We start from the raw sequence: 21,479 nt of genomic DNA, 5'->3' as shown, positions 1-21,479 counted from the left end.
AGGTACTGGAGCGTACAGCAGACCGCTCGGAGGTATGGGAGATCATAGGGAGTCTTACTGGATGGCATATATGGAAGGCGCGGTGTTAGGAGGCTTTCGGTGGAGAGAGACTTTTAGCACATGCGACCTTAGCAAAGCTTTGGACCTCCATCATCCACTCGCTCCGCGGCCGATGGGATTAGGTGCAAGGCGAGTCCAGGGCTCGTTAGGAGCTCCGTAGTGTGACGACGACCTCTCGATGCCGTCTTTGGGTAGGCAACACCCACCCTATGGAGCCTGCCTCATGAGGGATCACCCTCTATTCGGTAGCCCCACAGCAATGCGGAAGCGTTTTTGGAGGTAACACGGAACGCGACACGGAACGCGTCACGGAAAACCGCAGGTAACACGTAACGGGCAAGGTAACACGACACGGAAATGAGGTAACTCGATATGTATATTATGAAGTGCAACAGAGGCACGAGAATAATTACAAGAAGCCAAGAAGGCTAGAGGGACGAGAAAATCACAGACAGAGGGTGGACGCTATCAACTTGCATACCACGACGCCATCATGTGGGTGAGGGAGGAGTACTACCCTCATACACACCTCTCCTTAAAAGAACGACGCCCTCGTGTTCAGTGTGCAAATGAATAGACTTGCACGCAGAGCGGTGTGTTGAGACTCAAAAGTTCGGGGGTCTAAACATGTCTCACTATCAAGACAGCCAGTGTCTGCCCGCTAGACCTAACCTATGACCACAAACTTGGGGGTCTTTGTCGACTCAATATCAAGCCGACCAGTGTCTTCCCACTAGGTGCCATGCCCACTGACTCAATTACAGGTGTGGAGACATGGTCTTGTTGACTCAAAGAATGATCATCCACTGACTCAATTTACAATTGTGGAATGATCCCAACCTGGCTGACTAGGAAGAGAAAATAATATTGGAAACACATCAATTCAACCATCTGCTGACAAGATTTACAATCACAGAATGGAGAATAACCAAGTTAAAACAAGTTGTGTTCACTTGAAATAACTGAAGGTCCTGACAGTATGAGTGTGCAGAAACTGTCAGTGGACTGAAGAGGCGAGGCGCGTAACTCAGCTGGGAGTGTGCCACGCCATGAATGCAAGGGCCCATGAAGAGGCGCCCTTAGTTTGATGGCCCCGAGTGGCCAGATCTGTCAATCCAGTATGAATGTGGTTGCGCGAGGTGCGCTGTGATGGCGCACCTCCCCTTAAAAGAACTTGGGCCAGGTAAGCCCAAACTTTCTGATTATGGCCCCAATTGGCCTGATTTGTCAATCCTTGGATCATCTGGAAAAGAAGGCCCCAATTGGCATGCGTACTTGGGGCGGCTAGGGTCTGTTCTTTGTGATGCAGGCAGGCAGCCCTAGTTGGCAATGTATCCCCCCCCCCCCCCGGCCATGGCTTCTTGCCCCCATCCCCCCCAGACCGCCTTGAGAGGCTTGTATATATGATGTATTGGTGACTTTGCATCAGCTCCAGCTAGTTTGTTGAGCATGAGCACTCTGTTGTAATCAGTTTTTTTGAATAATATAATCAGCCACATTTTATTTGCAAAAACCCATGATACCTAAAGATTTGTTGAGTAAATATTCTAGTAATATGTTGAGACTTGATAGTCTTCTTAACTAGAATGAAATGAGCTTGTTTGCTAAACCTATCAATAATAGTCCATATGTTATCATTGCCCTTTGCTCATTTTGGCAAGCCAAAAATAAAAACCATAGCAATGCTTTCCTAAGGCTAACTCAGAATTGGTAAGGGTTGCAAAAGCCCTATAGGCTTTCAGTGATCGAACTTCATCTTTTGACACATAAGACATTCTTTGATAAATTGTTCAATGTCTCATCGAAGACTTGAACAAAAGAAATACATTTCAAGTACCTTGGTTGTGGCCAAAATACCATGATGAGCCATGTAAGGAGCCTCATGATATTCTTCCATTAAGCTTGAATGATGGCCATTAACTCCTTTTCATAGATAGTAGCATTTTTTTGTACATTTTGCAACCTTCTGCTTGGATAAGCAACTGCATGTTCTTCTTGGTGTAAGGCTGCATCAGTGCAGACTCTTGAAGTATCACATTCCACAAAGAAAGATTTCGAAAAATTAGGTATAATAAAAACAGATCCTTTGCTGATATAGAACTTTAGTGCTTCAAAAGCTTTCTTCTCTAGTTTGGTCCACCAGAATGCCACTACTTTCTTGGTTAAATCATGCAATGATCTAGCAATCATTGCAAACCATTCAATGAATCTCTTGTAATACGAGCATAATCCTAAGGAAAACTTTAAACTTCATGAACTCTAGTCAATTCTGACCATTCTACATAGATCCATCCAATCTATCCAAGATATTATTTTATTTCTTGGAATGGAAAATCTATTCCCAATTGTAATTTTGTTGAAGGCCTTGTAGGCTCCTTCCACCATAGCTCTTGCTTTCGCTCGTATGCTTCTACTGTGGGCTCACTCCCTTCAATTGGTATCAGAGCCATTACACTGGCATTTTGAGAAGCTGAACCCTCAATTGGTATCAGAGTCATTATTCTGGTATTTCGAGGAGCTCAACCCTCAGCTTGTGGAGATACCTACAGTTCACAGGTTTCATGGCAACCACGTCCTTAGCTTGAAGTGATATGTATTGTTTCTCACTTGCTTCCTTGCTTATTTTAGCATATTCCAGGGTTTCATTGAGCTCCCCTTTTGCCCCATTGACCTCTTTGCCATTCTTGTTGCACATCGGCTTCAAAGGATTAAGGCAAAAACTTCTTCTTGAACATCTCCTTAAACGCTTTCCAAGACTTGGGGCTTCTTTCCCTCTTGAACAACTTTAAGCCACTGATTCAAAGTGGCATCCTTAAGATGCCTTTTAATCATTCTAGTTTCTTATTTTTCTATATAATTTTCACCACCACAAGCAATATCAAACTATCTAGTAAAAGACATAGCTTTCTGAGAATCTCTCTTACCATAGAAAATGTCAAACTTGACTCTCTTCTCTCCAGGCTTGAAGTCTCTTTTAGTATCGTTTTCCTTTGCTAAAAACATCTTTGGAGGTTTAGCTACCATGGAAATAGTTGGTTCTCTGACTTTCTCCTTGCCCTTCTCCATGGAGGGATTCTTGGGACAAGAGGAAGCGGCTTGTATATGATGAGACTTTGAAGTCACCGCTTGGGTGGATCCTTGAAAGATAGGTGATGTGTTACCTTTCATAGACTTAAATGCATTAAAATTATTGAAATCTTTTATGCTGAGATAGACCTTCGTAGTAGTAATACCATTTGTCTCAAGAGTCTTTTCATTAAGAAAATCTTCAAAGACCTTCGCTTCAGCCCGTACTTTAGGCCTTCTCTTCATCAAAGCTTGAATTTTTGGATCAGCTTCCAACTCCTATCTTTGTATCTTCTCATAATCAGAGAAGCATACAAATACGAAGTATCGGGAACCTTCCGATTGTTGACGAAAAATTCTCCTCTTCGCCTCTTGACACGGTGAGAAAGTTGGGCCCAAAGATTGTCACCTAGAAAAGCTCTTGCAAAGAAGAAGTCCTTGCTCTGATATCAATGTAAGAGCGGGAAAAAAACATGAGATTGACAATACTTTGAACTTAACCAGTTCGATCAATTATCACCATGAAAATTAGGGGAGAGAGAGAGAGAGAGAGAGAGAGAGAGAGAGAGAGAGAGAGAGAGAGAGAGAGAGATGTGCCTCGTACCTGATTTTCTTTTGAATATACATGAAAATAGCCACGTGGAATGTGCGAGGAATTTATTCTCACCACAAGCAATATGCCATGTGGACTGTCTTGCATGAGAATCAGTGGGATGTCTTGTGTGCTGTTGAGGACAAGAGTCACGGTGAAGTAGGAAAAGTTGTGGATTGCCATGGCTTTCGTTTGTTCTATGCAGGGACATGTCATGCATTATTCTGGTGTGCTCATGATTGTACATGAAAAATATCAGCCTGCTCTTATTAAAAATGATGTACATGGCCGCTTTGTGGTAATTGAAATTTTATTCGAAGGAGAGATCTTATGGTTACTTGGTCTCTATGCTCCGAATGATCCTTTATCTTGCCGGGAGCTTTGGCATACTTTGCAGACTTCCTTGTCACTTGGCAGACGGGGTTTTTTGATGGGGGATTTCAATATGTGTGTCGATTCTTCGCAGTCCACATCGGAGCATTCGGTAATGGACGCGCCAGAAAGTCGTATGTGGCATGAGTTGGCTCTTGCCGTTCTTAAGCAAGATCTCTGGTCTTGGCTACACCCTTCTTCTATAGGGTTTACTTACTATTCTGCCCAGTATGCAACAACATGGTCGCGGTTGGACCGCATATACATCATGCAGAATGATGATTTCCTTCCTGAGATGCTCGAAATGAAAGTGTTGCAGCAATATGCCTTGTCGGACCATTTCCCTCTACAGCTTGAGCTGCTTGCACAATCCATTGCACCTTTTAAGCAATTTCTGGAGAGACTTTCTTTGCGTTTCAACTCGTCTTATTTGAAGCATGCAATCTTTCAGGGCTATATGCAACAATTGATTGATAGATTCTTATTGCACTTCTTCTCTCAGGGCACTGCTTCGTTTGAACGATTGCTCTCTAATGTGCAGTGGGTTGCTCGGCAGTATGGGATCCATCATGCCTCTCTTTGTCGCGGGCGTCGACAAGCAGCGGAGGACCTGTTGGCTTTGGTTCGTTTACTGCTGGTGGACACTCCAGATGATGAATTTCAGCTGTCACTGGCAATGCGTGTGGCTGATCTTATTAAAGAGTTTCAGTTGAAATCTTATCAGCAGGCCAAATTGCAACATCTGATGGAGACTTTGCAAGATAGTGCTTGTCAGACTCATAAGTTCTTTCGAGCTCTCCATGCCTCTCCTGCTCGAGAGAATATGACTCGACTCGAGGATGCAAAAGGTCAAATGGTGCTTGATCCGCAGACTATTGTAAATATGTGTAGGAATTATTTCATCGACCTTCTTGGTTCCACTTCTCCACCTTCAGGCCAAATTACTCATGCCCGTTCAGTTTTTTATGATCTGGTCCGTAATCAGGTTCCGCAGGACATGCAAGCTACTATGGAGACAGATATATGTGAGGTGGAGGTTATGGATGTTTTGTTACACTTGCCCAAGGATAAAAGTCCTGGATGGGATGGTCTCACCCATGAGTTCTTTGAGGTTTTTGCTACCCAACTGGCGAAACCATTGACGGCTCTGTTTCAGCAGGTGTGGAAAACGGGGATCATGCCTTCCTCATGGAAAGGACTTATTAAACTGCTTCCAAAAGTTCCTTCGCCGTCTATGTTGAAACATTGGCGCCCAATTTCTTTGATGGGTTCTATGTATAAAATCTTTTCCAAAGTAATGGCGAATCGGCTCCATAAGCATCTTCCTGCCATTGTGAATCCTCTCCAATATGGTTTCATTAAGGGCCGAAACATTCTGCACAATGTATTAAATGCGCAACTGGCGATTGATTATGCAAGACATTCTAACCAGGAGGTCATACTAATTCAATTGGACCTGGAAAAGGCTTTTGATTATCTGGACTGGTCTTTCATTGCAGAACTTATGTCTACTATGGGCTTTGGTGCTCGGATGTCTCGTCTGATTTACACCATCAGTGCTGCGGCGTCTTCGCGAGTCATGCTGAATGGAGGCGTTACCGAGCCATTTGTCCTTGCTCGCTCTGTCAGATAGGGGTGCTCTTTGAGTCCTCTCTTCTTTGCCCTTGCGACTCATCCAGTTCTTTCGATGTTATCTCATATGGCAGCTTCTACTTAGTTGGCTGGATTGTCGCTTCCTTCTGGACAGCACTTCATTAGTCAATCCTTGGCTGATAACAGCTTTATGATTCTGCGTGCGGACAAGGATAACCTTCGCAAAGCATTAGATGTTTGGGCTCTCTTTAGTCAGGCTTCCGGTCTTCGCATCAATGCTTTGAAATCAGCCATTCTCAGCTGCACAGAGTCGGATTTGCAGTCATTGGACTGGCAGGGTATGGTTATTCCCCGTGGCTCCATTGTTAGGCAACTTGGGTACCCTTTGGGTGTTGATGTTCCCCCAAAGTAGCTACTACAGTGGATTTCACAGAACTGCCCTGGACTACTACTACACTGAATGCTCTTACTCAGTCTATTCGTTTCATGTTATGGAAGAAGGATTCCCTACATGCAGGCATTTCCTGGATTTCTTGGTCGCATGCGTGCACCCCCAAACGCATGGGTGGAGGGGCTATTTTAGATGCCCAAACTCATATGTTGGCACTTTGTTGGTCTCTTTTCCGCGCCATGTGCTCGGATCATCATCCGTGGGTCGTTATAGCCCGTTATTTTCTAGAGGATCACGGGCTTTTGCATGGTAATACCCAAATCCGGAGTTCTTGGTGGCATGTTCTTAATGCCGATTCTCCGTTCTCCAGTCCTTCTTCATCTCTGCTTGCCCATTTGGTATGTTCCTGGAGACTGGTCCTCCGAAAGGCTCAGTGGCATCCAGCAGAGGATCGCTTGGCTACTAATTCTTTTCAATTGGAATTGTTGGCAGTCTCGCGGTTGCTTTCGTGGGAAGGTAAACATGAGCTTCGACCAAAATTTAACCGCATGGCACGTTTGTGCTTAACTTCAGTCGCGGATGCCACCCTTGCCAGTTGCAATGTGTTGATATCGTTTCGTACAGCCAGGAGGCTTTTCAGGATCCCTCGTGGATACAGGTATTTATGGGAACAACTTTTGATGGTGCTCCAGAGCAGACAGCCCTTTCCTGGCCTTGCTACGGATCGTCGCTGGCAGGACTGGGACTTTGCAGGCCGGCTGAATTTAGAAAAGGCTTCAGCTAACCAGGTGTATCATCTTTTGATTAAAGATCATCAATGGTTGGTTACTAAAGCTAATACTCTATGGGGATTGCATAAATCCCGGTCATGGTGGAGGGTAACTGTGATGGAGGGCTGGTTGAACAAGACACCCTTCAAATATAAGGTCTTTCTTTGGAGGGTGATGATTGGTGGTCTTCCGCTTGCTTCAGCTCTTTCCAAGCGTTGAATCTCCAACGGCAACTGTTTCTTTTGCACCACCACTGTGGAATCCGCCCGTCATCGTTTTATGTCTTGCCCCCTCGCTCAGAAAATCTGGTCATTCTTGTCAGCCGTTTGGCGAGCGGTGGTTGGTTTCTCGCTACGCCCGTTTGATTGGGTTTTTGCACGGCCCAAATATCCCGCACCGAACAGCCACATATGAAGATCTTGTTTCACTTTCTTCGATATTGGGGCTGTTGGCATAACTGGACCATTCGGAATGCTTTTCTTTTTGATTCCGCCTATAATGTTCAGCGGCATATTGCTAGGCTTAAGGGTCTCTTGTACTGGCAGATAGATCTTCTCCGGCACTCTGACATGCTCTCTCGGGAGGACTTACATCCCTGGCATATGGCAATTTCCTCTGCGTCTTTGCCATGACTTTGTAACTCTTAGGTCATCTGGTTCTTGTAAAGAGATAGTGTCCTCTTTACACACGATGGGGTAGAGCCATTGTGTATCTTGTAATCATGAAAACTTGTACCTTCTTTGTAATTAATACAATTACCTTTTACGAAAAAAGAGAGAGAGAGAGAGAGAGAGAGAACCAAAATTTAACCGCATGGCACGTTTGGGCTTGACTTCAGTTGCAGATGCCACCCTTGCCAGTCGCAATGTGTTGATATCGTTTCGTACAGCCAGGAGGCTTTTCAGTGTCTCTCGTGGATACCGTGATTTATGGGGACAGCTTTTGATGGTGCTCCAGAGCAGACAACCCTTTCCTGCCCTTGCTTCGGATCGTCCCTGGCAGGACTGGGACCTTGCAGGCTGGCTGAATTTGGAAAAGGCCTCAGCTAACCAGGTGTATCATCTTCTGATTAAAGATCATCAATGGCTTGTTACTAAAGCTAATACTGTATGGGGATTGCGTAAATCTCAGTCATGGTGGAAGGTAACTGTGATGGAGGGCTAGTTGAACAAGACACCTTTCACGCAAATGCAAGGTCTTTCTTTGGAGGGTGATGATTGGTGGTCTTCCTCTTGCTTCAGCCCTTTCCAAGCGTCGAATCTCCAATGGCAATTGTTTCTTTTGCACCACTAGTGTGGAATCGGCCCGTCATCGATTTATTTCTTGCCCTCTCGCTAAGAAAATCTGGTCACTCTTGTCAGCGGTTTGGCGAACAGTGGTTGGTTTCCCGCTATGCCCTTTTGATTGGGTTTTTGTGCGGCCCAAATACCCCACACCGGCACAGTCGCATATGAAGATCTTGTTTCACTTTCTCAGATACTGGGGCTGTTGGCACAATTGGACCATTCGGAATGCTTTTCTTTTTGATTCAGCCTCTAATGTTCAGGGACATATTGCTAGGCTTAAAGGTCTCTTGCATTGGCAGATAGATCTCATTCGGCACTCCGACTTACTCCCTCGGGAGGACTTACTTCCCTGGCATATGGCAATTTCCTCTGCGTCTTTGCCATGACTTTTATAACTCTTTTGTCGTTTAGTACTTTATAAATATAACATCTATTACGGAGAGAGAGAGAGAGAGAGAGAGAGAGAGAGAGAGAGAGAGAGAGAGAGGCAATCTCGAGCGAGAGAGACGCTGAAGCTGATCGCGATGGCGGGGAGTTGGTCTGCGCTGGCGCCGCCTGTGTCTGACGACCTGCCGAAGGTCGTCTGACCTGCCCGTCCCGCCCTCCGCTTCCTTCTGGGCCCTGCCAGTTCGTCTTACCCTGCGCCTGCGAACCTGCGCCCGTCTGGCCCTGCGTGCGCCCGTCTGCCCTCCTGCGCCCGTCTGGCCCTCCTGCCGTCGCCCCTCTGACCTGCGGGCTTGGCGCCGCCCTGCGCGCCGCCCTGCCCTCTCGCCTGTCGCTACCTTCGTCGTCCCCTTGCGCGCCGTTCGTCTTTCACCCACCTGCGTGCTGCGCCGCCCTGCCCTGTGATTTCTTCGCCTTCCTGCCCTGCGCGCCGCCTGGCCTCTTCCTCCAGGGCAGCGCAGGCTTGACTGGATCCTGCGCGAAGCTGGGGACCAGCAATACGTCCCTCCGCAGGATCGACCTCACCTAACCTAGCTCGTCCTCTGCCAGGACGCGTGTGAAGACAGCAGTATGGCTGGCCTGGATTTGGATTTTCTTGACCGGACGGTGGCAGCCCTTGGCCCTGATTCCGATGCAGAGGAGCCGGAAGATATGGTGCCCTGCACGGAGGAGTTACCGCCGAGTTCTGAACAGCCGCCTGCCGGCAAACGCTCCAAGCATACGCCTGATGAGCCAATGAGTCCTCCGGAACGCTCCTATGCGCAAGTGGCCTCTGATCCTGTGGATTCGCAGGAAATTGACTGGGAGCACTTGCTGGACTTCGCCAATACTCTGCTTGGTGATTATGTCCAGCATAATACCGAATCTTTTTCTGTTGCGGGAACGGATGATGTGCTGGAAGCCACGGTGGACCCCAAATCAGTCTTGCGATCCTTCTCGGTGTTCTATGACCGTGCAGTTATACTTTTCTTCACTGGCAGGATCCCAGTGCTTTCGCACATTCGCCAGTGGTTGCACCATCTATTGCAAGGGGAGTCTGTTGAGGAGATCTTCCTTGGACCTCGCGGGTTTTATGAGGTCCTGCTGAAATCAGAAACGCATCGAGCTGAGCTCCTGTCCAAGTTGACGCTATTCTTTGATCGCCGCTTGGTCCATGTGGTGCCATGGCGCCCCATGGCCGACTTCCAGCGTCTGCTTCAACGCGAATGCCCGGTGTGGGTGGAGGTGGAAAACTGTCCGGCGGTCTATTGGCCCATGTTGAAGGATGCGATGGCAGTGGTGGGAACAGTGCTGGTTCCCCCAAGCCTCAGGGCGATGAACCGCAACCGTTTATGTATGCTTTGTGACACGGCCAGGAAAAGGCCCGCGTGGCTTCGCCTCAATTGCTCGGGCATGCATCCTTTGTATTTTCGCTTAAAATGGGGCAACTTTGCGGGCCACTGCTTTTCATGTGGTAAACTGGGGCATTTCATGGCCGAATGCCCTGAAAAGCAAACGTCTTCGGAGGATTCGCAGGTTGTGCTGCCCAAGGACGACATGGTGCTTGATGCCACGCCCCCGGAAGCCTTTCAGTCTCCTCAGGTCATGGATAAAGGCAAACAACAGGTCCCGAGTATGGATTCCCGTCGCACTGACTGGATTGAGGCACGTCCTAAAAAAGGTAAAAAGTTGGATGCAGGCCTGGCGGATCCTGGGCCTTCCGCCTCCCAGGATTCCGTGCGCACGTATACGCGCCGGAAAGAAATGGCCACTCCACAGCAGGCTGCGCGTCCTACGGCCCCGTCGGGCCCCCGCAATCAGTCTCCAAGGAGAGCCTATACCGACGGCCCCAGAGGCCCACCTGCCAAGCTGGCGTTCGATGCCAAAGGAAATGTTATTACACCCTGGGATCGGCGTTATCCCCGCCCCTCTCCCAAGGCAGTGGATTTCCCTTCTACCTCCAAAGCAGGTCGCCAGAATTCTTTCGCAGTATTGGCTGATTTTCTGGATGAGGGTGTCCTGGATGCTCTTGCGGAAAAGGTGAAATCGAGGCAGCAGGCGCCTCGTTCCTGACTTCCTTCTTTGAGGATACATGAAGATAGCCACGTGGAATGTGCGAGGCATTTGCTCTCGCCATAAGCAACATGCCATGTGGACCGTCTTGCACGAGAACCAATGGGATGTATTGTGTGCAGTTGAGCACAAAAGTCACGGTGAAGCAGGGAAAGTGATAGATTGTCATGGATTCCGTCTCTTTTATGCAGGGACCCATGCTACGCACTATTCGGGCATGCTGATGATTGTCCATGAGAAATATCAGCCTGTCCTTGTTAAAAATGATGTGCAGGGCCGTTTTCTGGTGATCGAAGTCCTATTTGAAGGAGAGATTTTATGGCTGTTGGGCCTCTATGCTCCGAATGATCCCGCATCCCGACGGGATCTTTGGTCCACTTTGCAGGGCTCCATGTCACTCGGCCGAAGGGGGTTCTTGATGGGAGATTTCAATATGTGTGTTGACTCTTCTCAGTCCACTTCAGGGCATTCGGTAATGGATACGCCGGAAAGCCAGGTGTGGAGTTCCTTTGCTTTGCATGTGCTCAAGCAAGATCTTTGGTCGTGGCTTCACCCTTCTTTTCCAAGGTTTACTTTTCATTCTGCACAATATGCAACTACCTGGTCGCGACTGGACAGAATGTATATCATGCAGAGCGATGATTTTCTTCCCGAGATGTTGGAAATGAAGGTCTTGCGGCAATATGCGTTGTCGGACCATTTCCCCCTCCAGCTTGAGATGCGGGCACACTCTATTGCCCCTTTTGTGCAATTCCTGGAGAGGCTCCCTTTACGTTTCAACTCCTCTTATTTGAAGCATTCAATTTTCCAGGGCTATATGCAGCAGCTGATTGAGAGGTTCTTATTGGACTTTGCCTCTGAGGGCTTGCCTTCATTTGCACGGCTGCTCTCTAATGTGCAGCGAGTTGCTCGCTAGTATGGGATCCATCATGCCTCGCTTTGCCGCCGTCGTCGACATGCAGCAGAAGACTTACTGGCTTTGGTCCGTTCCTTGCTCCTGGATTCCCCTGATGATGATTTTCTGCTGTCTCTGGAGAGGCGGTTGGCCCATCTTATTCAAGTGTTTCAGTTGAAGTCTTATCAACAGGCTAAGCTGCACAACTTGACGGACACAATGCAAGATAGCGCCTGCCAGTCTCATAAGTTCTTTTGCGCCTTGCATGCGTCTCCGGCCCGCGAAAATATGACCAGACTCCAGGATTCGGAAGGTCGCATGGTCACGGATCCGCAGACCATTGTCACTATGTGCAGAAACTATTTTATGGAACTTCTTGGTTCCTCTTCCTCGCCCTCTAGCCAGGTTACGCATGCCCGCTCGGTCTTCTATCATCTGGTCCGCCAGCAGGTTCCAGTTGATATGCAAGCCGCTTTGGAGACGGATATTTGCGAGGACGAGGTTATGGACGTTTTGTTGCGCCTGTCGAATGATAAAAGTCCTGGCTGGGATGGTCTCACTAATGAATTCTTTCAGACCTCGGCCACGCAGTTGGTGAAGCCATTGGTGGCCATGTTTCAGCAAGTATGGGAAACGGGGGTCATGCCCTCCTCATGAAAAGAAGGCCTTATCAAGCTAATTCCAAAGGTCCCTTCGCCGTCAAAGTTGCAACACTGGAGACCAATCTCTTTGATGGGCTCCATGTATAAAATCTACTCCAAAGTGCTGGCGAATCGGCTTCACAAGCACCTTCCAGCTATTGTGCATCCTCTCCAATATGGTTTCATTAAGGGCCGCAACATTCTGCATAATATCTTAAATGTGCAAATGGCTATTGACTATGCGCGGCACTCCGGTCAGGAAGTGGTATTGATCCAATTGGACCTGGAAAAGGCGTTTGATTATGTGGACTTGTCTTTCATTGCAGACCTCATGTCGGCTATGGGCTTTGGTACCCGCGTGTCCCGATTGATCTACACCATTAGTGCTGAGGCTTCTTCCAGAGTTATGCTTAATGGTGGAGTTACAGAGCCATTTGCCCTTGCACGTTCGGTCAGACAGGGTTGTCCTCTGAGCCCTCTCTTCTTCGCCCTGGCCACTCACCCGGTCCTTTCAATGTTATCCTCCATGGCAGCATCTGCTCAGCTAGCCGGCCTGTCTCTTCCGTTGGGTCAGCATTTCGTTAGCCAATCTTTGGCTGATGACACCTTTATGATTTTGCAGGCGGACAGGGACAACATTCGCAGGGCATTAGATGTTTGGACACTCTTTGGTCAGGCCTCTGGGCTTCGCATCAATGCCCTTAAGTCAGCCATTCTCAGTTGTACGGAGCCTGATCTACAGTCCTTAGGCTGGCAAGGCCAGGTGGTTTCCCGTGGCTCCATTGTCAGGCACCTTGGATACCCGTTGGGGGTGGATGTACGGCCAAAAGACCTACTGGAGTGGATTTCACACAAACTGGCCGCGAAGTTTATGTATTGGAAGTCGCAAGCGTGGCCATTCCATGTCCGCCTCAAAGTGGCCCAGACAATCATGCTTCCAATGCTAACATATTTCCTGCCTTTGTTGCCATGGACACCTACTACTTTGAAGGCCCTCACTCATCCCATCCGTTTCATCCTGTGGAAGAAGGACTCACTGCAGGCCGGCATTTCCTGGATTTCCTGGTCACACGCATGTACCCCTAAGCGCATGGGTGGAGGAGCTATTTTGGATGCACACACTGATATGTTAGCTCTTCGTTGGTCCCTTTTCCGTGCCATGTGTGTGGACCATCACCCATGGACCATCATAGCCCGTTATTTTCTTGAGGACAGTGGGCTCCGCCATGGCAACACACGGCTTCGGGCCTCCTGGTGGCATGTCCTTAATGCCGACTCTCGTATTTCCTGTCCCTCTTCCTCTTTGTTACTGCACTTGGTCGGCTCTTGGAAAGCGGTGCTCCAAAAGGCCCGTTGGCACCCAGTAGGGGACCGCTTGCAGACTAACTCCTTTCAGCTGGAATTGTTGGCAGTATCGAGACTCCTTTCATGGGAAGATAAACATCAACTCAGACCAAGATTTAATCGCATGGCCCGTTTAGGTGTGACGTCGGTTGCGGATGCCACCCTTACCACTCGCAATGTCCTCCTATCATTTCGGACTGCTCGGCGACTCTTCAAGATCCCGCGTGGATACCGTGCTTTATGGGAGCAGCTTTCGTCGGAGCTTCAGGGTCGGCAACCCTTTCCGGCCTTGACTGTGGATCGCCCTTGGCAGGACTGGGACCTTGCAGGCCGCCTGAGTCTGGAAAAGGCCTCTACTAATCAGGTGTATCATCTTCTTGTTCAAGATCACCAATGGCTGGGAGAGAAAGCTAATACTGTTTGGGGACTGCGGAAATCGCGGTCATGGTGGCAGAAAACGCTGATGGAGGGCTGGCTAAATAAGACACCTTTCAAATGCAAGGTTTTTCTTTGGCGGGTGATGATTGGTGGACTTCCTCTGACCTCGGCCCTTGCCAAGCGTCGCATCTCGAATGGCAATTGTTTCTTTTGTACCACACCGCCGGAATCGGCCCGACATCGTTTTCTCTCTTGCCCGCTCGCCAAGAATATCTGGTCGCTCTTGTCGCACATTTGGCGCGCGGTGGTGGGGCCCTTGCTAACTCCTTTCGACTGGGTTTTTGTGCGCCCGAAGTATCCCGCACCGCCACAGTTGCATGAGAAGATCTTATTTCACTTTTTCAGATATTGGGGATGCTGGCACATTTGGACCACACGCAATGCTTTTCTCTTTGATTCGGCCTCTAATGTACCCCGACATATTGCCAGGCTTAAAGGGCTCTTGCATTGGCAGTTAGATATCATCCGACACTCCGACTTGCTCCCTCGGGAGGACTTGCATCCGTGGCATATGGCAATTGCCTCTGGGTCGTTGCCATGATTGGTGTATCCTTTTCAGTGCATTACTACGGGGCTTCCCCACACGTTGGCCTAGGGCCCTCGTGTATCTTGTAATCAGAAAAAAGAGAGAGAGAGAGAAAGAGAAAACCTCTTCACATGTTGGCTTTGTGTCATCATGTATCTTGTAATCCTGTAATCTTGTATTTTTTTTCGTAATTAATATAATTACCTTTTACGAAAAAAGAGAGAGAGAGAGAGAGAGAGAGAGAGAGAGAGAGAGAGAGTATCTAGGCCTTGTAATTGTGAGCAGAGTGCGTGAGGATCGAGACACGCAATGTTGTGGTTCACACACTGAGAGAGAGTGAGTACAAAGTAGAGAGAGAGAGAGAGAGAGAGAGAGAGAGAGAGAGAGAGAGAGAGAGAGAGAGAGAGAGAGAGAGAGGAAGGAGCAGGAGAGAGGTCGCGAGATGGTCTGAGCGTGGAGATGGCGGCCGTTAGCGTCCTGCCCCTGCGCCCTCAGACGAAGCCCTAACTCGCCTGCATCGTCGCTGCCTGCCTGCGAGCGTCCTCCTGTGGAGGCGCAGAATCCGCCGTCGACGCCCGTGCCCGCCAAGCCCGTCGCCTCCTCTGACGCCGTCGTCGCCTGCAGGCCCGTCGCCTGCGGCTGAGCCCTTCACCTGGCTGTAGGTCGTCCTTCGCCCTGCTATCGCCCGCCTGCCCTGCGTTTCGTCCGTTCGCCCTGCGTGTTAGGGTTTCTGCGGGCGAGGCCCCTGCCCTGCGCCCTCGACTATCCCACTCTGCCGTCAGTTGCCAGCCCTCTGTTCCACCCTCAGGCCCCTGCTCTGTTGGGGTTCCGCCCTGCCACACGCGTTCTTGGGACAGGCCACGACTGAGGCTGTCAGGTAAAGTTCAAGTTTCATCGCCTGTGCTTGTGGAATCCGCCCTTGGACAGCGCCGCTGTACAGAAAAGAACGAGAGAGAGAGAGAGAGAGAGAGAGAGAGAGAGAGAGAGCGGGAGCGAGAAGACAACAGTATGGCTGGCCTGGATATGGATTTTCTCGACCGGACGGTGGCAGCCCTTGGCCCTGATTCCGATGCAGAAGAGCCAGAGGATATGGTGCCCTGCACGGAGGAGCTGCCTCCGGGTTCTGAATTGCCGGGTGCTGAACTGCCGCCTGCTGGCAAACGCTCCAAACATACTTCTGATGAGCCAATGGGTCCTCAGGAACGTTCCTATGCGCAAGTGGCCTCTGATCCTGTGGATTCGCAGGAAATTGACTGGGAGCATTTGCTAGACTTCGCCAATACTCTGCTTGGCGATTATGTCCAGCATAATAATGAATCTTTTTCTGAAGCGGGAACGGATGATGTGCTGGAAGCCACGGTGGACCCCAAATCAGTCTTGCGATCCTTCTCGGTATTTTATGATCGTGCAGTTATACTTTTCTTCACTGGCAGGATCCCAGTGCTGTCGCATATTCGCCAGTGGATGCACCATTTATTGCAAGGGGAGTGTGTTGAGGAGATCTTCCTTGGTCCTCGCGGCTTTTATGAGGTGTTGTTGAAATCGGAAACGCATCGAGCTGAGCTCCTGTCCAAGTTGCCACTATTCTTTCATCGCCGCTTGGTCCATGTGGTACCATGGCGCCCCATGGCCGACTTCCAGCGTCTGCTTCAACGAGAATGCCCGGTGTGGGTGGAGGTGGAAAATTGTCCGGCGGTCTATTGGCCAATGTTGAAGGATGCGATGGCGGTTGTGGGAACAGTGCTGGTTCCCCCAAGCCTCAGGGCAATGAACCGCAACCGTTTATGCATGTTATGGGACACGGCCAGGAAAAGGCCCGCGTGGCTTCGCCTTAATTGTTCAGGCATGCATCCTTTGCATTTTCGCTTGAAATGGGGCAACTTTGCGGGACACTGCTTCTCATGTGGTAAACTGGGGCATTTCATGGCTGAATGCCCTGACAGGCAACCGTCTTCGGAGGATGCGCAGGTGGTGCTGCCCAAGGATGACATGGTGCTTGATGCCCCGCCCCAGGAAGCCCTTCAATCACCTCATGTCATGGATAAAGGCAAACAACAGGTCCTGGGTTTGGATTCCCGTCGCACTGACTGGATTGAGGCACGTCCAAAAAAAGGTAAAAAGTTGGATGCAGGCCTGGCGGATCCTGGGCCTATTGCTGCCCAGGATTCCGTGCGCACGTATACGCGCAGAAAAGAAATGGTCACCGCGCAGCAGGCTGCGCGTACCACGGCCCCGTCTGCCCCCCGTAATCAGTCGCCAAGGAAAGCCTATACCGACGGCCCCAAAGGCGCTCCTGCTAAGCTGGCGTTTGATACCAAAGGTAATGTGATTACGCCCTGGGATCGGCGTTATCCCCGCCCCACTCCCAAGCCAGTGGATTTCCCTTCTACCTCTAAAGCAGGTCGCCCGAATTCGTTTGCAGTACTGGCTGATTTTCTGGATGAGGGCATCTTGGATGCTCTTGCGGAAAAGGTGAAATCGAGGCAACAGGCGCCTCGTTCCTGACTTCCTTTTTTGAAGATATATGAAGCTAGCCACGTGGAATGTGCGAGGCATTTGCTCTCGCCATAAGCAAGAGAGAATTTACGAAAAAAAAAGATAGAATTTACGAAAAAAAAGAGAGAGAGAGAATGAAATGAAATGAAATGATATATTAGCATCTACAAAACGCCAAAATGACCTATGCGACCATGAGTTACAATCATGTGTATGATGGTACAACTGTTTGGGCAAAATATGTATGTAGCACAAAGCAAAATAAGAAAGGAAACTAACTATGGCTATGTGTAAAACATAGAGCTCCATCTAGTAACAATGAGCTCCAAATGATACAATCTCACGTGGGTAGGAGGACCTAGCTCTAATCCCATGTATCCGTCTATGAAGGTGTTGTCGGTGTCTGTGTCGAGACCTAGGACGTCTGGGTCGGCTAAGCTGAACGGCTCGACCAATCAGTACTCCTTGTCTGTGTGTGGACTTTGGCAGTGAGAGAGGCTCTCGTGTGGACTGTGGTTGTAACTGTATTGAAGTCTTTTGAGTCTCCTTTGCAAAGAAGTCTGTGAGCTGTCTCTGTGAAGGGCCTCGATGTCCTGGAGCAGTTGTACTCTTGAGGCACATGTCACTAAGCCGTTGTATCTATAGAAGAAAGAGGTCAAGGCATCGCTGATCGGTAAAATCCATGACTCTGGATAGTGATCCAAATCCGTCTCTAAAGAGACAGTGGAAATGACCATGGACCTCAAAATACGCTGGGCAGCGGCAGATATAATGCTCCTCTGTCTTTGGCTCTAATTGGCATATGTGGCATATGCGCTCCTCTGGTGGGATGGATCTATATCTGCCAGTCTCAAACTCTAGCTGATGTGAGGAGGTGCGCAATTGGCCAATAGTACATCTGATCCCATGGGAAAGGTGGGTGTCCATGTATCTCGGGCGAACAATAAATCCATCATCTGTAGTATGAAGAAAATGCTTGCGGTAGAAAGCCATCTTTGTCCCTAGCTCTTGCCCTGGCATCAACCATGTTCGCCTGATATCCAACTGGGTAAGATCCATCTTGATGATCTTGGAGATCTCTAACCTGCTCAGATCAAGAGATGGTGCATCTTCAAGGGAGTACTGGAAAGGGGGTAACTTGTCCATGCTAAAGCCATGCAGCTCAAACTAGGCCGACATCTGTGCATACCAACATGAAGTATCACCCTCTCTGGCAAGCTGCCTAGAGGACTCAAGGGCCAATGGTGCCTATACTTTGGACTATGGGCTTTCAGTGAACCTTGGTAAAACCAAGGTGATGGTATTTTATACTACACCACAATGGGTCAGGAGATTAGTACCTAAATTCACATATGGATCTAAGGAGTTGGAGTATGTGGATTCTTATACATACTTGGGAGCATAGTTGCACTCATACGTAGTACGAACTGGTTCATACTATACGGTTCGTACCGTACCGTACCGTACGAATTCGTACCAAAAAACAAGGTTTTTTTTTTGGTTTTTTTGTGTGCGTGGTTGTTGTTGTTGGTGATGGTTTGGGTTATTAACTGTTGTTGTTGTTGTGGTGGTGGTGATTTTGTAGCCTTGATCGATCAACCAAGAAAGGGGGTGGAAGCTTGATTAGACTCCTCATATATGTTTTGCTATGATTTATCCTAGAGCCGAAGGCCATATATAAGGTATTCAAGCAGTTCCAAACGTTTCTAATTGATGTCCTATCATTTTTCACAATATGTTAGTGTCATCAATAAATAAATTCAGCACCATTTGAGAAGCATCAAGTAGCTTAATCCTATTGATTTTACCTTTGTTCACAGCTCATTTTGCACCACCCAACCCAAAGCATTAGTACATATTGCTAATAAAACTAGGCCAGAGGATAGCTTGGCCTAATGTACCTTCTGAGAGTACACGAATTAGTGAATGTACCATCGGTAGCTACTTTAGCCTTAGCAATGCCAAACAAAACCATAACAAAATTCATAAATCTTTTACCAAAACCTTTGGTGGTTTGTTTGGTAATTGTTGGTCTCACAGGTCATTTTGGCCTCTTGTAGACGTTAATAAAGCATCTCATGTCATTTCATCTCTCTCTTTTTTTTTCCGTAAAAGGTAATTGTATTAATTACGAAAAAAAGGTACAAGATTACATGATTACATGATTACAAGAGACACGAGGGCCCTAGGCCAACGTGTGGGAAATCCCCGTACTAATGCACGAAAAAGGTTACACCAATCATGGCAACGACCCAGAGGCAATTGCCATATGCCAGGGAAGCAAATCCTCCCGAGGGAGCAAGTCGGAGTGCCGGATGAGATCTATCTGCCAATGCAAGAGCCCTTTAAGCCTGGCAATATGTCTCGGTACATTAGAGGCCGAATCAAAGAGAAAAGCATTGCGAGTGGTCCAAATGTGCCAGCATCCCCAGTATCTGAAAAAGTGAAATAAGATCTTCATATGTAACTGTGGCGGTGTGGGGTACTTTGGGCGCACAAAAACCCAATCGAAAGGAGTTAGTGAGGACCCCACCACTGCGCGCCAGATTTGCGACAAGAGTGACTAGATATTCAGCGAGCAAGAAAGAAATCGATGTCAGGCCGATTCCGCAGTAGTGGTACAGAAGAAACAATTGCCATTCGAGATTCTACGCTTGGAAAGGGCCGAGGCAAGAGGAAGACCACCAATCATTACCCGCCAAAGAAAGACCTTGCTTTTGAAAGGTGCCCTATTCAGCCAGCCCTCCATCACCGTTGCCTGCCACCATGACTGCGATTTCGGCAGTCCCCAAACAGTATTAGCTTCCACACCCAGCCATTGGTGATCTTGAATGAGAAGATGATACACCTGATTAGTAGAGGCCTTTTCCAGACTCAACCGGCCTGCAAGGTCCCAGTCCTGCCAAGGACGATCCACAGCCAGGGCAGGAAAGGGTTGCCTACCCTGAAGCTCCGACAAAAGCTGTTCCCATAAACCACGGTATCCGCGCGGGATCCTGAAAAGTCTCCTAGCAGTCCGAAACGATGCGAGGACATTGCGAGTGGCAAGAGTAGCATCCGCAATCGAAGTCACACCTAAACGGGCCATGCGGTTAAATCTCGGTCTGAGCTAATGTTTGTCTTCCCATGAAAGTAATCTCGATACTGCCAACAATTCCAGCTGAAAGGAGTTAGTCTCCAAGCGGTCCCCCACTGGATGCCAACGGGCCTTTTGGAGCACCACTTTCCAAGAGCCGACCAAGTGCAGTAACAGAGAGGAAGAGGAACTGGAAAATCGAGAGTCAGTATTAAGGACATGCCACCAGGAGGCCCAAAGTCGTGTATTACCATGGCGTAGCCCGCTGTCCTCAAGAAAATAACGGGCTATAATGGTCCACGGGTGATGATCCACACACATGGCACGAAAAAGAGACCAACGAAGAGCCAGTATATGAGTTTCTGCATCCAAAATAGCTCCACCACCCATGCGTTTAGGGGTACATGTATGTGACCATGAAATCCACGAAATACTTGCCTGCAGTGAATCCTTCTTCCATAGCATGAAACGAATGGGATGAGTGAGAGCCTTCAAAGTAGTAGGCGTCCACGGCAGCAATGGCAAGAAATACGTTAGCATTGGTAGCATAATTGTCTGAGCCACTTTGAGGTGGACATGGAATGGCCACGCTTGCGACTTCCAATACATAAACTTCACCGCCAGTTTTTGTGAGATCCACTCCAGTAGTTCCTTTGGCTGTACATCCACCCCCAATGGGTATCCAAGATGCCTGACAATGGAGCCACGGGAAACCACCTGGCCCTGCCAGCCTAATGACTGTAAATCAGGCTCCGTGCAACTGAGTATGGCTGATTTAAAGGCATTGATGCGAAGACCAGAGGCCTGACCAAAGAGCATCCAAACATCTAATGCCTTTCGAATGTTGTCCCTGTCCGCCCGCAAAATCATAAAGGTGTCATCAGCCAAAGATTGGCTAATGAAGTGCTGCCCCAAAGGAAGAGACAATCCTGCCAGCTGAGCAGAAGCCGCCATTGAGGATAACATTGAAAGGATCGGGTGAGTCGCCAGGGCAAAGAAGAGAGGACTCAAAGGGCAACCCTGTTTGACCGAGCGTGCAAGGACAAATGGCTCTGTAACCCCACCATTGAGCATAACTCTTGAAGAAGCCGCAGCACTAATGGTGTAGATCAATCGGGACATCCGAGTACCAAAACCCATAGCAGACATGAGATCTGCAATGAAAGACCAGTCCACATAGTCAAAAGCCTTTTCCAAGTCCAATTGAATCAATACCACTTCCTGACTGGAGTGCCGCGCATAGTCAATAGCCATTTGCACATTTAAGATATTATGCAGAATGTTGCGGCCCTTAATGAAACCATATTGGAGAGGATGCACAATAGCTGGAAGGTGCTTGTGAAGCCGATTCGCCAGCATTTTGGAGAAGATTTTATACATCGAGCCCATCAAAGAAATTGGTCTCCAGTGTTGCAGCATTGACGGCGAAGGGACCTT

At 48.6% G+C, this 21,479-nt stretch overlaps 2 protein-coding genes across 7 annotated transcripts in view; one reads left to right on the top strand and one right to left on the bottom strand.

Annotated features, from left to right (window-relative positions):
• Positions 1-21,479, top strand: part of SS4 (starch synthase 4) — a 141,905-nt gene that overhangs the window by 84,330 nt on the left and 36,096 nt on the right. The window lies entirely within an intron of this gene.
• On the bottom strand, positions 17,437-18,112 carry LOC148030684 (uncharacterized). Its single transcript, XM_087687098.1, has one exon. It carries the CDS (start codon positions 18,110-18,112, stop codon positions 17,606-17,608), a length of 507 nt encoding a protein of 168 aa, XP_087543224.1. The 3' UTR covers positions 17,437-17,605.

Source organism: Lygodium microphyllum, chromosome 10 (genome assembly GCF_053477565.2).
Source record: "Lygodium microphyllum isolate KBCC chromosome 10, Lygodium_microphyllum_v1.1.10, whole genome shotgun sequence".
NCBI classification, from domain to species: domain Eukaryota; kingdom Viridiplantae; phylum Streptophyta; class Polypodiopsida; order Schizaeales; family Lygodiaceae; genus Lygodium; species Lygodium microphyllum.
The sequence above is the reverse complement of the archived record's forward strand: the minus strand, read 5'-3'. Positions and strand labels throughout refer to the sequence as shown.

Bases quoted from the DNA above. Each gene is read 5' to 3' on its own strand.
- LOC148030684 (XM_087687098.1), bottom strand. From the start codon at position 18,112: ATGGACAAGTTACCCCCTTTCCAGTACTCCCTTGAAGATGCACCATCT.